At 39.9% G+C, this 15727-nt stretch overlaps 1 protein-coding gene across 3 annotated transcripts in view; it reads right to left on the bottom strand.

Moving 5' to 3' along the window:
* Nucleotides 1-15727, bottom strand: part of Sdccag8 (serologically defined colon cancer antigen 8) — a 213391-nt gene that overhangs the window by 177466 nt on the left and 20198 nt on the right. For all 3 annotated transcript variants that reach the window (XR_003709718.1, XR_003709717.1, XM_028755297.1), the window contains exons 4-8: nucleotides 15377-15490; nucleotides 12920-13045; nucleotides 6341-6481; nucleotides 2094-2158; nucleotides 1617-1805 (exon numbers count right to left, since the gene is read on the bottom strand). Coding sequence is in view for 1 of the 3 variants with exons in the window: in XM_028755297.1 (XP_028611130.1) it covers nucleotides 1617-1805; nucleotides 2094-2158; nucleotides 6341-6481; nucleotides 12920-13045; nucleotides 15377-15490 (635 nt within the window). In the remaining 2 variants the exon portion in view is untranslated. The remainder of the gene's footprint in view (nucleotides 1-1616; nucleotides 1806-2093; nucleotides 2159-6340; nucleotides 6482-12919; nucleotides 13046-15376; nucleotides 15491-15727) is intronic.

Here is a 15727-nt window from a genome sequence, read left to right as displayed (position 1 = left end):
CTATTTATTATTTGGGTAGGAAAAATATTATATATATATATATATATATATATATATATATATATATATATATGTTTTATTGAATATATGTAAAAGTTTTAATAATAATTCACAACATATTTAACAAAATCAAGCCCATACTGGTCATCCCTACTGGCAAGTCAGGTTTTGTACAGCAATCAGTACATTAATAATGTGTGGAAGTCACAGTTGCCAGAAACATTAAAGCTTCTTATACTCTGAGAAGCACAAAGGCTTTGGTGTTTAGTGTCTAGATACAGCTCAGCAGAAGAATGCTGAGCATTTACAAAAGAAGCACTGTATAAATATCATCTCAACTACTGTTCCAAACACTTGAATGCTTTAAAAGTGAGAAAACAGAGGCCCAGAAAGGTTGGTTAACTATAGTGAAATTACACAGCAAACAGTGGAAGAACTAGACTATGCATCCAAGGCAGTCTGCATCCAAGCTCAGTGTTCCTGTTAATAATGTAAAGCTGCCTTTGCATATTTGCCCACAAAATGGCAAAATAGAAAACTCCATTCAGAGCAATAAAGCAAGTTTTCTATAGGTCAAGACACACAGAATATCTGGCTACCTTTAATGATCAATCATTCCATGTTTGCACATCAGTTCTGACTATGGGATCTCTGACTGGTAAGCAACCACCCCTATCTCATCACAGGCAGAGAAGTGTGAACACTGAGAGACCACCAAGGCCAGGGACTCTGACAGGACCAGAGCTGAAGCAATAAACAAGACCTCAGTGATGCTCTCAGGTGGACATGGTGTATTCTAAAGATTCAGAGGAAATCATAAAATCAGCTGAGGACCTAGTGGGTGGGGCTTAGTGAGGGACTAACTCAGAAATAAATGCAGTTTGGGTTTCTGAAATGAGCAGAGCAGACAGAGAAGGGACAAGACTAATGAGCATAGGAAAGCACAGACTGCAAACAGCACTGGATTCTATAATAACCAATACTTTTCAATTTCTACTGAATGAAATTTTATAGAAGAAAAAAAGACTTCCTCTAGAGGAGTGAAACTAGATCACAAGGTGCACATGGAGGCCTGCGGTATTTCAGCCTGGGCAAGAATTTGGACAGAGCTCCTTTGTAATCACCCCCGTCAACGTTCCTCTGCTGATGCTGTGACAGCTGCATCCTCTTCCCATGACATCAGAATATGCTTTGTAACAGGCACATGAAGAAGATGTGCTGATAGCCCATTCTGTCTAGACCACACTGTAAATCCACGGCATGGTACAATCTAGAGAGTTCCAGCCACACTCATCTTGTGAAGAATACTGTTGAGACTAGGGGGTCACTGAACTGGGTGACCCATGAGGATTATCTATTTCAATTCTCTTACCTCAGATGAGATTTGAACTAAGAGCTAAAATGATTTTTTTGGTGACATGCTGTCCTATAGCTGGTACACCAGACCCTCACCACTCTTCCATCATGAAAGCTACAGTGATACAATCTTTCTAATCTCTGGTTTATTGGAAGACAAACTTAACTGCATGTGACTCAGCTTGGGATCAAAGGATACAATGCCCTCATAGACAGAATGCCTTCCATGGCCGAAGCCTCCAGACACAAGGCACACTTACTTAGTCAGCGTCTCGATGGTCTGGATGTGCACATTGCTATGGGTCTGGGAAAGAACAGCTTCATGCTGGGCACACTTCAAACAGAGGCCACCCACACGGCTGGATGCACTAGCAGTCAGAAGAGATTCTTTATGCTTCAATCTTTCCTTAAGATCCTCACAGGTTTTCTGATATTCCACTAAGTCTTTCCTAAAAGAAAGTGAAAAAATTCTAGGCTGAGTCCAGGCAACAGTACTAGTACAGAGAGTATCATTATCACCATGTGTGGTGTTGAGCACAGGAGACACTACATATCTATCTTATTAATTCTTACCATAACTTTGAAGCACAAGAGTGATTACTTTATCTTTCATACTACATATGAAGTGCTATCAAGTAATTCTAATTTTGATTATGACTGCAGTTCATCAAACGATGAAGTCTACATTAAGAACTCCACCTTCTTGTTGTATCTGAAAATGGATGACTTCATTTTACCTCAGAAGCATCAGCTGAGACTCCAGAAGGTCAGTCTTCGCCTCGTATGTGAGTTTCAGCCTCTCCTGTGGAACAAGGCAGGAAAGCACATTTTTGCCATGTCTTGTTTTTATAAAAAATGTAAATTCTAAGTAGTAACTCAAGTTTTTCTCTCTTGCCCACAGGAAGATCAAAGCTACAGGGATGCTGTCACTAGCTCACTCCAGCTCTGCTGCTCTGACTATTAGGTGAATGGCCATACATAACCACTGGGTCCCAAAATGGTGACTGTTTACAATTTTTATTTTCTTTTAAAACTGCACATACTAAGTCTTACCCTTAGAAGTGTGACTTGTAAGAATTTGATTGTTATTTGGTGGGTTCATAACAATACAGTTCAAACTTTATCAGAATTTCCCACTGAAAGTGAAGCATGCTTGGCATGCAGCATATACATGTTCTGAATGGAAAGGTTAGAAGTTTAATGCCTACCGTGATAAGCCAAATGGCCACCCTATCTGTAGGCTGACTCTGTCTGCAATCTACCATTTAACAAGTACTTTTTAGGTATCTACACAGGTCCCTCAAACCTCAGCAAGAGCTTCCACTCTTGTAAGGAACTGAGTGGCACATGAGTCTCTGAGAGATGAAAAGGAGGGAAAGCAGAATTATAAACCAGTTAAAAGTCAGGCTTCTCAGAGAGGGAGTTAAGGCATGAAGAATGATTTCAGGACAGAATCTGAAGCTATCACACCACACCGTATCTTTGGGCAGCCTGACTGGATCACCAGAAGGTAAAATGCTATGAGGAGGAGCAGCTGGATGTGGGAGAAACAGGAAAGTGTGGGACATGGGATGAATATAAATGTTAGGACACTTGTTTATCCAACCCATGCAGCTGAGGCACTGGCCATGCACTGAAAACTTATTATCAGATTAATTCTCAGGATAATCGGGGGAAACAAAGTTTACAAAGAACTAATGTATAGGTAAGAGGTTAGACTGTGAAGCAGATAACCAGTGAAAAAGACTGAAAAGCTTATAGTGTTGAGATACTCACGAGCCAGGGGGACAGAAATTTATAACTGATTAGATCTGAGACAGAAAAAGGCAAAACTCATTCAGGTTTCTGAACTGAGTGATAAAGTGAATGCCAGTGCTAAATATTATTTCAGAACCAGGAAGGAAAGAAAAGAAACTCCCAAAAATGATTTTCAAGCAGTGACACAAGGGAGCAAACAATAGCACAATAAAAAGAACTCAAAAGCAAGACAACCATGTTGAGTGAAAAGCAGCGGTATGAATAATCCCATTGATTCCCAATGGCATAGACACCACATTATAAAACTTACATCAGAGCGGCTGAGAGCCAGAGCCCAGCTGTGTGCTTCTTCTAAAGGAAGACCCTCAGATACTAAGATACAAACAGGTTAAAAGGACAGGAGAAGAGAAATCCCACCATTCTAATGCTAGTTTTTCAAAAGTATGACTTAGTAAAATATCAAAATCTGCAAGCTTTTTTTAATCATGTGAGTTCAGAAATGAAATATGGAAATAAAAATTATTTATGACAGCATCCAAATCAAGTAAGGACTAGTTCTAATGAAGGATATTTAAATCCTTTCCTTGGAAAACATAAAAATAGCTAATTATGGTGGTATACTCCATATCCACTGCACTTCTGAGGCACAGGCAGGATGAGCATGAGTTCTAGGGCCTAGATTCCAGGCCTACCTGGAATAGACCAGGTCCTGGGCATCCTGAGCTACACTGAAAGACCTTGTTTGAAGAAAGCTGAAAGGCAGGGATGCAACTCAGCAATGCAGTTGCTCCTAAAGGTTTCCTAAAGGAGTTGCTCCGCCCAGGTTTTGATTCCCAGAATCTCACAGGAAAAAAAAAAAAAACTAAGAAAGGTTAAAGACAACGTAAATAAATGAAGTTCTATGGAGCTCACAGTGATGGGTGAGATGGTGTTATAAGGACACTGATTCCCAAATAACATATACTTTAAAAAGGCAATCTAAATCAAACTCCACAATGTATTTAGAAATGGGAAAAGCCAAATTAGTAAACTCATTTGGAAAAAGAATAACAGTCTATATGACATGGTCTACACATTCAGGCTATAATCATAAAGTCAGCTTAGTAGGAGTACAACGAAGCAGGTAGAGAAAGAAAATCACACTTAACCTATGGAAAAGTTGCTGAGATGCAGGGGAGGCTTCCCAGGTATGCGCTCGCCTTACATGTGCAAGCAATTGGGTTGAACCCTCAAACTCACAGGCACAAAATACAATGTAAAATGAAGGCACAAGACTACCTTTTCAATAATTGAACTCTGATATGCTGATAAACACATGAGAAAAAAATGATCTGTGTGCTTCACATCACATTCCAAGATGAATTCCAGGCAGACTGTACATCTAAATGTAAAAGGCACAGCCATACACTCCAGAAAATACTTTAGGAAAATATCCTCTGTCAGATAGAAAGGGACTTTTTAAGATACAGAAAGCACTATACAATGAATAAGCAATGAAATCTTTGGTAACTAAATTCTGGTAACTAAAGCAAGCAATTAGCTACCAGGAGAATTAAAAAGTAAGATACTTAGTGAGACAACAATCTATACATAGTAAAGTATGTGTAAGTGTGTGTGTATGAGAGAGAGAGAAGCCTTGTACTGGAATATTCCCTCAAATCACATAGCAAATAAACGTAATAAAAGAAAGAGCAGAAGCACTCTAAAGCACACTTTTCCATAAGCTCAAAGGTAGCCTGGGTTCATGCTGAGTTCCAGACCAGCCTAGACTACATAGAGAGACCTTGTATGAAATAAACTCATAAAAAACAAATAAACAGAATCCCCAAGCAAATGCACATGGTTATGAGAAAAACTGCCAACGGTGTATAAAGAAGGGTATGGACTTCAGGACAGCATGGAAACTGGTAAAGCACTACTCGGGAGGCAGTCACTGATAATCAATTCTAGTTGAACACTGACACAGCCTAAGACCATGTGTGAGGTGCGTGCCCACAGACATAATGAATGTTCTCTGCAGAAGTATTCACACCAGCACCAAGTCGGAAGCAGCACAAATGCCCATCAAGACTGGATAAGTCCCTTGTGGCGCATTCATTTGGTGGCTCCTCAATGAAAACTGCTAAGCTTCTGCTACATGCAATGACATGGGGAGATCTAGAAATGCAATGGTAGGAAACAAAGACAAATTGTTGAAACATACATGTAATCTCAGCACTTGAGAAGCAGAGGCAGGAGGATTGAGTTCAAAGCCAGATTAAGTTCCACAGTGAGTTCAATGCCACCCTGGGCTATATAAGACCCTGTCTCTAAAAGCCAAACTAAATTTAAAAGAGAAAGGGGGTAGGGAAGATGGAGAAAGAGAAAGAAGGGGGGCCAGATAAAAGAATATATACCATCATAAGACTCCATCTATATAACCTTTTCTTAATTTACAAGATTCAAGTAGAATGTTTAGTAATGTGTTCTTGGCAAATGTTCATGAAAGTCAGGACTAGCTAGTTGGTTAGCTCTGGAGTAAAGAGACACTGGATGACAAGGAGCACAGCAAAGACATGCAAGGATGGTAAAATAAATAAATAATTATTGATCTAAATGATAATTTCATGAGTACTCTTTCAGAGTAAATCACTAGGCTGTATACCTTTGAGTACTTTAATGGACAAATATTGTATTGTGCAGTAAGAATGTTAAGGAAGAGGCTGTTGAACTGGTCCATGTGGTATCAAAACTATTATTAGGTAGAGATCACTTGCAACCATAAAATGAGCAGGCAGAACATGCTATCAGGTGTTAAAGTAAAAACAGGAGACAAAGAATGCAGATAAGAATATATTCAACTGTCTGAGAAAGTTTGGGAGTAAAGGAGATAAAAATGTAGGGTCATGAACAGGATAAAATAAAAAACCATAATCTTTGAGAAACCAGACAACAAACTGACTAAAGAGAAGGCTATAAGCAATTGCCTCACGTGCATCCAATGAGCAAGGAGAAACATAGGCAAAGAACTGGAGAAAGCAGAGGACATTACAGAAAGGAACTAAGAAGAACTCTAGAACAGAAAAACACTCAATGAGGGGCATGCCAAATCCATCAGAGGGGTTAAAGACAGGATGTGAGCAAGTGGGACAGAGGACAACTGAAATGACCAAGGCCCAAGGGAAAGGTGAAGAGCCACCCATGCCGAGAAGAAAGGGAGGCAGAGAAGCAGAAGCACTCCACTCACCAGCTCCAGCTTCCACTTGTCAGCATCGCCAGTGAACACAGTTTTGCCAGTTTCAGCATCACCGTGAGAAAATGGTCTCTTTGCAGCTTCATCCACCCTAGAATCTTCTCGTGTCTTAATCCAAGAATTCTGCGTGTTTCCCTAAAATAAAGCACACCATTAGTTGCTGACACTCACCATTAAGTACGCATGCAGACTATAAATGGAATCCTGGTTCCCAGCCATGAGGAACACGTACATGCCGAAGCTATGCTAGACAGTGGGTATTATAGGGTCAAGTGCCCACATATGCAGGGAATAATGCAAATATCCACAGAGAAGCCTGGATGCCTGTATATGCAACATTCTCCTCAGAAAGCAGACACTCTGGAACTGACAGTCTTTTACTTCCCATATTCTATAGAGGCTAATAATCATAGCTCAAAGTATGTTAGATACTTTTGTGTACTTCACATAATTTGCTAAGAGTCACAAGGATAAACTGTAAGGATTTGAGCCCTAGCAATCTGGCTGCAGTATTTATGCCTTTAATGTAATAAGAGAAACATGGGTGTTCTCTGCTCTGGATTCCTGATAGTGCTTCCAAAACTCCTGACATTTTTAGAGTGAAAAGACCAAACATATTTCAGTACGATACTTGGTATTAGTCCACAACTGCCAATACAAGAGTTCCTAAGACCCTCATAACCACAAGTGCTGGGAACATTGATGCTAATAAGATGACATAGGTTTTCCCAAGGCTTCAGGAAGGGGGCAGAGTTTACCAGAAACCTCGTTAGAAGGGGGAACTCTTAGCCTCCCTATTCTCTGAGGATGAGAGGACTGGAGCAATGGCTACTGGTTTGTTTGGTCACTCATTAACAAATCAACCATGCCTATGTAAGGAGCCTTCTGAAAATTCCAAATGATGGGGTTTGGAAAATTTCTGGGTTAGTGAACACATCATTGTACCACAATGAACTTTTCTCTAAAACTGACGCTCTGGGATCTGTGTATTTCATTTCTCTAATTCATTAATCTTTTTAGACAAGAACTTGAAAGCCACTGGTTTTGGTGGTAATTGAGATTTTTCAGGATCAAGCAAAGCTCCATTCTTAAAAGACATTGCAATACTCTTATCTTCGGACTAAGTCACAATAGACAGAGGATGTTGTATGCTGAGAGCAATCAGAAATTCCAATTAGCTTTCTGGAAAAGTTTTGGTCCTAGTGTGTCATTTAAATGAAAAGCAAACCTTCCATAACAAGATAGCCTCTACCTGTGTTCATAGGTAGTTTGCCATCACTACTAGCTGACGTGGAAACTTAAGGGTTCTTTGGAAGGCCAGCTGGATAGTGTTTTGCTGAGGCAAACACATGAAGGAACATGGCGTGAAAATGGACACAGATGAAAGGCTAAGGCAGACTTGTAAAGAAATATTTTGTTGAAGCAGACACAAGAGAGAGGATGTTCTGCTAAAGCAAGCACCTGAAAGGACACATGATGAAGGATTCTCTGCTAACCATACATGTACTGGTCCGCCTTACATTTTGTAGTAGAGCTGCATTTTGTCAAGATGGCATAGAAAGAAATGCACCAAAAAACTTCTGGTGGTGTGCTGCAGCTTCTCGATGCTTCTGAGGAGTAGGGCTGATTGGTAGAGTGACGTCAGCGGAGACAGGTGCACGTGCTAAGGCAAGGCACATGGAGGACACGTGAGGCTTGGAGGGAATAAACAGAACTCGACGGACAGTGACGGAGGCTGAGCTTGGCTTGCTTATAGAGCTAGCTGTGCAATGCTTATGGGTCTCGAGTCTTCAATGATCTTCACTTCACTGAGTGAGGCATAGCCTAGAACTTCTCAGGGTATTCTTCCAGGTCCCTCCTGCTGACTGGAACTGACTCTGAGACCTGTTGTCTCTGCTAGGTCATGTCTCTGGTGCTGATCAATGTTTGCTATGCCAACTCTACTGAAATGGACTGCTGATGTATCTGTGAAGTTTTTGTGAGTGGATCAAGCTGCTGCTGTTAACCTGTGAACTACTGCAGATTTCCAGACAACACAGACTGGACTTGCTCCAAAGAACCATTTCTAAAGGTCCACTTCCTCCGTATCCTTTCTTTCCCACCCTCTGGTGGGTGGTGGACTATAAGGGAGGTTAAAGTGTTTAAGAACCATCATTAAAAATAAGGTTTGAAAAAATTAAAATTACAACTAACAGAGGTAAAGCAGAGGGTGGTGAGAGGAGGAGGCTAGGGGATGAATCCGGGTCCCAGGCCAACACGACTGCAACCTATTGTGTAAGTAGGGCAGTGCCATACAAGATCTGCTCATATTCAGTTGCTTCTGAAATCAATCAAAGATAAGGTACCAATTTCCTCTAGAGAAACTGGATAATTAATGCCTATAGACCACAGATTGCAGACCCATGATATAAAACATTATTCTTTAGAAATAAGTGTTTTGTCTTCTATAGATAGCTTTTGAAACCTTGAATAGTATTTAACCAATTATTTTAAATCCTTAAAATCATTGGAAACCTCTTATTTCCTCACTGTAGGAAATATTAGTACAGAAAATGACTCAGAGATGTTCCTATCGTAGATCTTTGAGATAGTGACAAAATCTCTAACAAGTAAGATATTTTAATATTATTATACTTTTTAGCTACAGAGAAAGCTTTTTGACAGGAGTCTTTCATGGGGATTAAACTATGATTTTAAAAGATGAGTGATGCACTCTATGAATAGTTTCAGTTTTAATAAAATACCATTATCATTCCTTTATAACATCTAGGTCTTCAAACATCCTAGAAGTTCCAAGTCTTGGGGGCTTGCCTGCACGTGCAGAGATAGAATTGAGGAACCGAATTCTCTCTTCTCTGGGAGAAACCTCTGGGCAATATGGTTTGTTTCAATGTGAGCATCTTTTACTAATTTATACACACAGGCAGAAAAAAATGAACTTAAGTAACTGGGTTCAAGGGGTCAAGATAGTCTGGGCTCCTGTCCTTGCTTTACCATTTTATAGCTCTGTGACATGGTATCAGTTACTTAACTACTACATATTCTAACTTTCTCCTCTGAAATACAAATAGTACCACTTGCCTTGTAAGCTATTGTGAAACTGAAATAATACAAGAAAAGTAACAGGCTTAATACAGTACCTGATACAAACCCACGCAGGCACTACAAATGAGAGTTACTATATAATTATCTCAGTTCTTTACAGAAGAGGACATTGGGATACTGGGTTCTAAGTTCAAATTAACCTATAGCACTGCTGAGACTTAGTATGAATATCTGAGTCACTAAAAAACCCAATTTCTCCTTGAGAAAGATAACATCCCTAACTCATCAACACTTAAGACATGCTAAAAAGTTTTACTCATATTAATTCCAACAAAGTATCAAGAATGCATTAGTGAAAGACCTGTTTACCTAGCCAAGTAAACAGCAAGTACAACTGTCCAGCAACAGTGGACACCACAGAAGGCTAAGGGGCTGGCCAGCACACCTACTACAGTCATTTCAGGGGGTGTGCCCCTTTCACTACATGTAAATGAGTAAGATCAACAACACAGCCTCTCTGGAAACTTGTCTAGTCTACAATTATGACTGTAGTTTTCTTTTGGCAAGTCCCCTTTTCTCAGACTGCCAGGCAGATGTGCTGTGGCGACCGTCGCTTCCTTCCCGCTCACTCCTGCCTCTTATTCACGCGTCTACACAGTTTCCTCTCACATCACTTCCTCTTCTCCCACTTCTTTGCCACTGTATAAATATTGAGGACGATGAATAACTGACTCACTGCTAAGTGACTATACATTTACTGGAAAAACACAAGACTGTATTTTTTTTTTAAAGGCACTATTTCCAAGTACTTTTTATTGGGTGATATCTTTTTTTTTCAATTTAACATCAAAATTATAAGCATTAAGGTGGAATGTTTAACCACCAATATTAATAATCATATAAAGCTACAAAATAATTATATATCAAGGAGTAGCTAACTTTTCACAAATGTAAATGTCAGCACAGAAAACAAACTGAATACTAATCACCAGCCCAACTGATGAGTTTTCAAAGTCAACTCAACAGCAACACCCCCCCACACACACACACACACAACTCAAGGACCAGAAAGGAAATGCTGGGTCCGGCTGGGAGAAGTAAGCTACAAAACCAAAATCAGATGACACATAAGTACATCATAAAGAATCTCACATATTCTTCTTCTTTTTTTTTAAATCGTTTTTTTATTAGTTTTATTATTATTTATTTTTTTAATCAAATTGTAATTTTTACTTATTCACACAGGGGTTATAAACACAAAAAGGCAGGACGTGGGGAAGGGGATGACACCGGAGCGTGGGTGTTCAGAGGGAGTACAGATATCTTTCAGAACAGGGTATCAGCTGCGTGAAGGTTCAGGAGACAAGTCACTATGACTCTGCCTATGACTCTCTTGTCCCTATCTAAGTTGGTATTATCTGCCAAGGCTACCTATTTACAAGGTCTTTGACTACTCAGGCTGGTAAATTTCCACAAAAGCTGCCTGTTTACAATAGCTTATAGCCATCTGTTTCAATGTTTTTCCACAGAGACCCAAGACTTGGTGTTAGTATACATATATGACAGGCCTATTGCTGATTTTCGGCCTATGGCTGATTTTAGGCCTTCAGTGTATAAGCAGGGCTGCCCCTGACATCTCCTCTAATCCAGATGCTGGCCTCCGAACTTATACTACTCAGACCTTTGATGGGCCATTGACAAGAACATCAAACAGCTAGAGATTGACATCACTAATCTGAAGAAATCCCTCGTTTCACTGTCTGAAGAGACCTCCAAAAATTGCAAAGGACTTTATTGGACTTGATTTACTCTTTTACAATAGAAAAGACTGTGTACAGCTCTTGACTGTGTACAGCCCTTAAAGAAGAATGTTGCCTTTATATAGACAAGATAGGGATGGTTAAAGAGAGCATGAAAAAGGTCAGAGAAGCCCTGAGAAAAGACAGAGACAGAAAGAGAAAGATGAGAGCTGGTACAAGAATTGATTTTCAACCTCTCCATGGTAGTCAACCCTACTTCCTCCCATCTTGGGACCATTAATTGAGTTATTTTTGCTTACTTCTTTTGGTCCCTGGGCCTTAAATAGGCTGACTAGGTTTGTGAAACAACAGATAAATAATTTGGTAGCAAAACCTATTCAGATATATTATCATAAGTTAGCTATGGAGGACCACGAGACTCAAGATGAGGTTGTTACTCTATCCAAGGTGTTCCCAAAACCCATCTCCACTCAACCTAAAAGAGGAGACTTCCACCCCTAGAACAAGCAGAGAGGAGCCACCCAGAACCCCCTCTGACTGGCGATCTGAATTCTTGCTTAGGCTGCGAGGCTAAGCACTGCAAGGGAATATAAATAAAAGTTAAAAATATCTCTCTGGGTTCCCTGAGGGACAAGCCTGACTGCATAGGGGTTGATGTCAAAGGTATCCCCTCTCCAGGAAAAAGACATCGGGATGGGTATGGCCCTCATGCCTCACTGGACAATGACAGGGGGACCGGAGCCATTACAAAGTCACATATTCTTCTTCATAGAACTGATTTACGAATGATAACTACATCTAGAAAAACCAAAGTCCATGACAACGTAAGCTGCAACTAGCAGCATCAGCAATGCCTCATTGAAGGTAGAATTTGTCTACAGAGTGTAAATGGTCTCTACATAGTCTAAAGACCATTTTATCCTTTCTTCAAAGTCTGTACCAACAATACTAGAGACAAGAAGCAACTGGAGGTTTATATTCCTAGAATCCAACCAGACTGGAAAAATGTCGGGGACTCTTGGGGGATGGAACCCAGGAACTCCCACTGTAGACCCTGATGAGGGTAAAGTTTCTCAAATCACCAATAAAGGAACTAAGTATTATGAGCAAGGCTGATACTTAGTAAACACCATGAACCTTGCAAACTCAGAACAGAATCTTGATCCTCAGACTCACAGGCCAGGATTCTTCCTACCACGATGCACTGCTTATCTAAGATCTTAGAGCTCAAGAGAAATGTAGAGAAAGTCAACAGATCCAGGTAAGATTCTGAACCATTCCTAGATTAGCACAGTTCCTACTATATAACACATTCTGTGCTTGCAGGTTCCTCTTTTCATATGAGAAAGGCATAAAGGCACAGAGAAGACACCGGGGGACCTCCAGGCCTGTGTTCTGTCACCTGAAGATCCACTCCATCACAGCTGACTCTAACTACTAAAGCACCATGCAAATTTAAACATGGCATTCTCAACAAACTTCAAGGAGAAAAAAAACAAGTATGTCCAAACTATGGCTCATGGGCCATAGGTACCCCAGAATAGCTATGGACGTAATGATCGCCCAACACAAAATCATCAACTTATTTAAAATACCATGAGTTTGTTTGTTTCTGTTTTTTTTCTTAACAACTCGACTTCATAGTTCTTGAGTATGAACTTTGTAGACAATAATATTATATCAATAGGTTGAACCCAGTTGAAAAGCTTGGAGAAAGGGTAGGAAGAAACATTCAAAATAAAAGACTATGGTTATAAACACCACTCACAGACGCATCCAGGAATGTTTGCTCCCTCAGTGTCTCCTCATGTCTTTGAGATTTCAATTCTTGCTGGAGCCTTTCATTCTCAAGTACAACTACTTGCACCCTATTTTTCATTCCGGATAATTCATCCTATAAAAAGCAGAAATTAAAGCTTTTAAGCAACATATATTTCTTAATTACTTGGAATCCAACATGAAATAAATTATGGAAGAGTTATACCATCAAATTCCTGATGCACAACAATTATATTAAGGGCAGAAAGGAAACCTAACCCTAGGTAATATTATCTAGTGTTTGTGTTACTTAATGGATAGTTGACGTCAGATGGTGGCCATATCATAAGGTGCTATTATTTTGTTTCTACAAGGAATCCAAGACTAGAGGAAAGTCTTAGTTAAAATGATTATCTAAGAGATTTTTCAAAATGAGGCAGTCTGCTGAAAAGTAAGTAAACTACTACCTACCAATGGTTAAATGTCAATAATGTGTGAGGACTAAATGAAGAGCACAGAAATCTGCAGTGTTGCCGGGCAGTGGTGGTGCACGCCTTTAATCCCAGCACTTGGGAGGCAGAGGCAGGTGGATTTCTGAGTTTGAGGCCAGCCTGGTCTACAGAGTGAGTTCCAGGACAGCCAGGGCTACACAGAGAAACCCTGTCTCAAAAAACAAAAAAAAAAAAACAAAGAAAGAAAGAAAGAAAGAAAGAAAGAAAGAAAGAAAGAAAGAAAGAAAGAAAGAAAGAAAGAAAGAAAGAAAACTGCAGTGTTTATCAACTGGTTCCCAGAAGAACTACAAATGAAGCAGACTGGTATAAAGTTTGACCACTTGTAGTTCTATATATCATTGGCCTAGTATCATGTAACAGAAGCAACTAAGGAAATCACAACTTGAATAGCTACTGAGTGCTATCTTACTTTCTGAAAACAAAAACAAAAAAATCTCAAAAATACAGATGTATGAATGCTTATCCTACTATTGATTACTACCATAATCAAAAACTATTATGTAATATGCAGATCCCTTTTACCTACATTAGGAAAAAACCTGTAATTAAATGTTGATGTTGAAAAAATAAATTCCAAAAGTCCAGTTCTTAGTCCAACATGTAATTAAGCTTGGAAGGTATCAACTCAATCTCTCTAATAAAAAACTTTAACAATCTGAAAATAAAAATTCTTCTTAGACTCACCTAAGAAATGAAGTCACAGAGAAAGTTAAAGTTGTGCCTCTAATCCAGAGAAAACGCGCTTAGAACTACAACACTGGAACAGAAACCTTTAAGAAGCCGCTGCAGAAGCCAGTACTTAGGGAGGAAAATCCTAATGATAACTGATTCAAAGGTCAGTGTGAGTCAGTTTAAGGTTTAAAGATTCCAGGGGGATCTAGGACCCCTCAGGGTTTTAATTCCATGGCTACCAAGTACTCAAGGTAAAAATTAAAATAAATCCACTCATGCCAGGAAGGGGGAGGTGGCGCTTACAAATATTATGCCCAGGACCTGTGTCTGCTATAACAAGGCCTTACTTGGGCGGAAACACTTTCAAGGACCTGTAGACATAAAGGTTATAAAAACCTTTATGAGCTCAGTGAGATGTGAAAGGGACTCACAGGGTCAGACAGCACTTTGTCTTCCCCATGACTTTCCATACCAACAGGGATCTCTCGTAACAGAGGAGAAATTCAACCTACAGAAATTCTTTCAAAGACTCTCTAAGGAACCTGAAGATAGCAGAGAAGATGATTCCAAGACCACAGAAGAAAATTTAGCCTGATGTCTCTAATAAAGGCAAACCACAAAAATAGCCTAACTTCTAGTCATAAAACAATAAAGTCTCACAGTACGAGCCAGTTCTAGTTAGGCCTCTGTTCTGTGAGAAATACCATAAGCACTTGGGAGAGGAAAGCTTTTATTTAGCTTATACATCCTGATCACAGTCCATCACTGAAGGAAGTCAGCGTGGGAGCTTGAGGCAAGCCCAGAAGCAGGAGCTAGGGCAGAGCCACACAGGCCTCACTTACTGGCTTGGTTTTTATGCTTCACTTGGCTTGCTTTCTTTTACAGGGCATAGCATTGCCCACAGTGGACTGGATCCTCCCATATCAGCCAGAAATAAGAAAATGCCCACAGATGGACTCACAAGTCAATCTGATGGAGGCACTTGCTCAGCTGACGGTCCCTCTTCCTAGAGGGCTCTGCTTTGTGTGATGCTGACAAAGACGAACCAGCACAGTGACTTAACTAGTTACTATTACTTAGTACACCATGTACAGCATCAGCACCGACTTCAACAGCAGAATAACAAAACTGCTGGGCAGTTAACCAATCAGAAACGGCATGAAAGACAGTACCACATAAGAGTAGTTCTTTTCAGTGGATCACAGTAAACACGAAAGCTAAGAATTCCAGACTTCTATGTAAGATATGACTGATGCACATTGAGATCCTGATGAGCAGCTTACCTTGCAAAACTTGACTTCTGCTTCTAAATGATGAATATATTGAGACTGGTCATTAATGATGGGAACAAGGTTGTGCATGGTAGGCATGCTACCATCCTCACATTCTGACGGCCTCTACGACAGAAAGGACAAGTTAAGCAGCTCCAGATTTAGCAAAGAATCGTCTGGTTACCCTCTCTACACTCAATTTAGTGCTGGTGCGACATAAGCAAAGACTAGACCACCGTGTACTAGATCACAGTGTACATGGAGTATTTATTTCTCTGTTCTATAAATTCTACAAGTATAAGACATGAATATTATTTTTGAAAGAAAGTAACACAGTTATTAAAAGCACATGACACATGAAGT

The sequence above is a fragment of the Grammomys surdaster genome, unplaced genomic scaffold (genome assembly GCF_004785775.1).
Source record: "Grammomys surdaster isolate TR1022 unplaced genomic scaffold, NIH_TR_1.0 126051, whole genome shotgun sequence".
NCBI lineage: Eukaryota > Metazoa > Chordata > Mammalia > Rodentia > Muridae > Grammomys > Grammomys surdaster.
The sequence above is the reverse complement of the archived record's forward strand: the minus strand, read 5'-3'. Positions and strand labels throughout refer to the sequence as shown.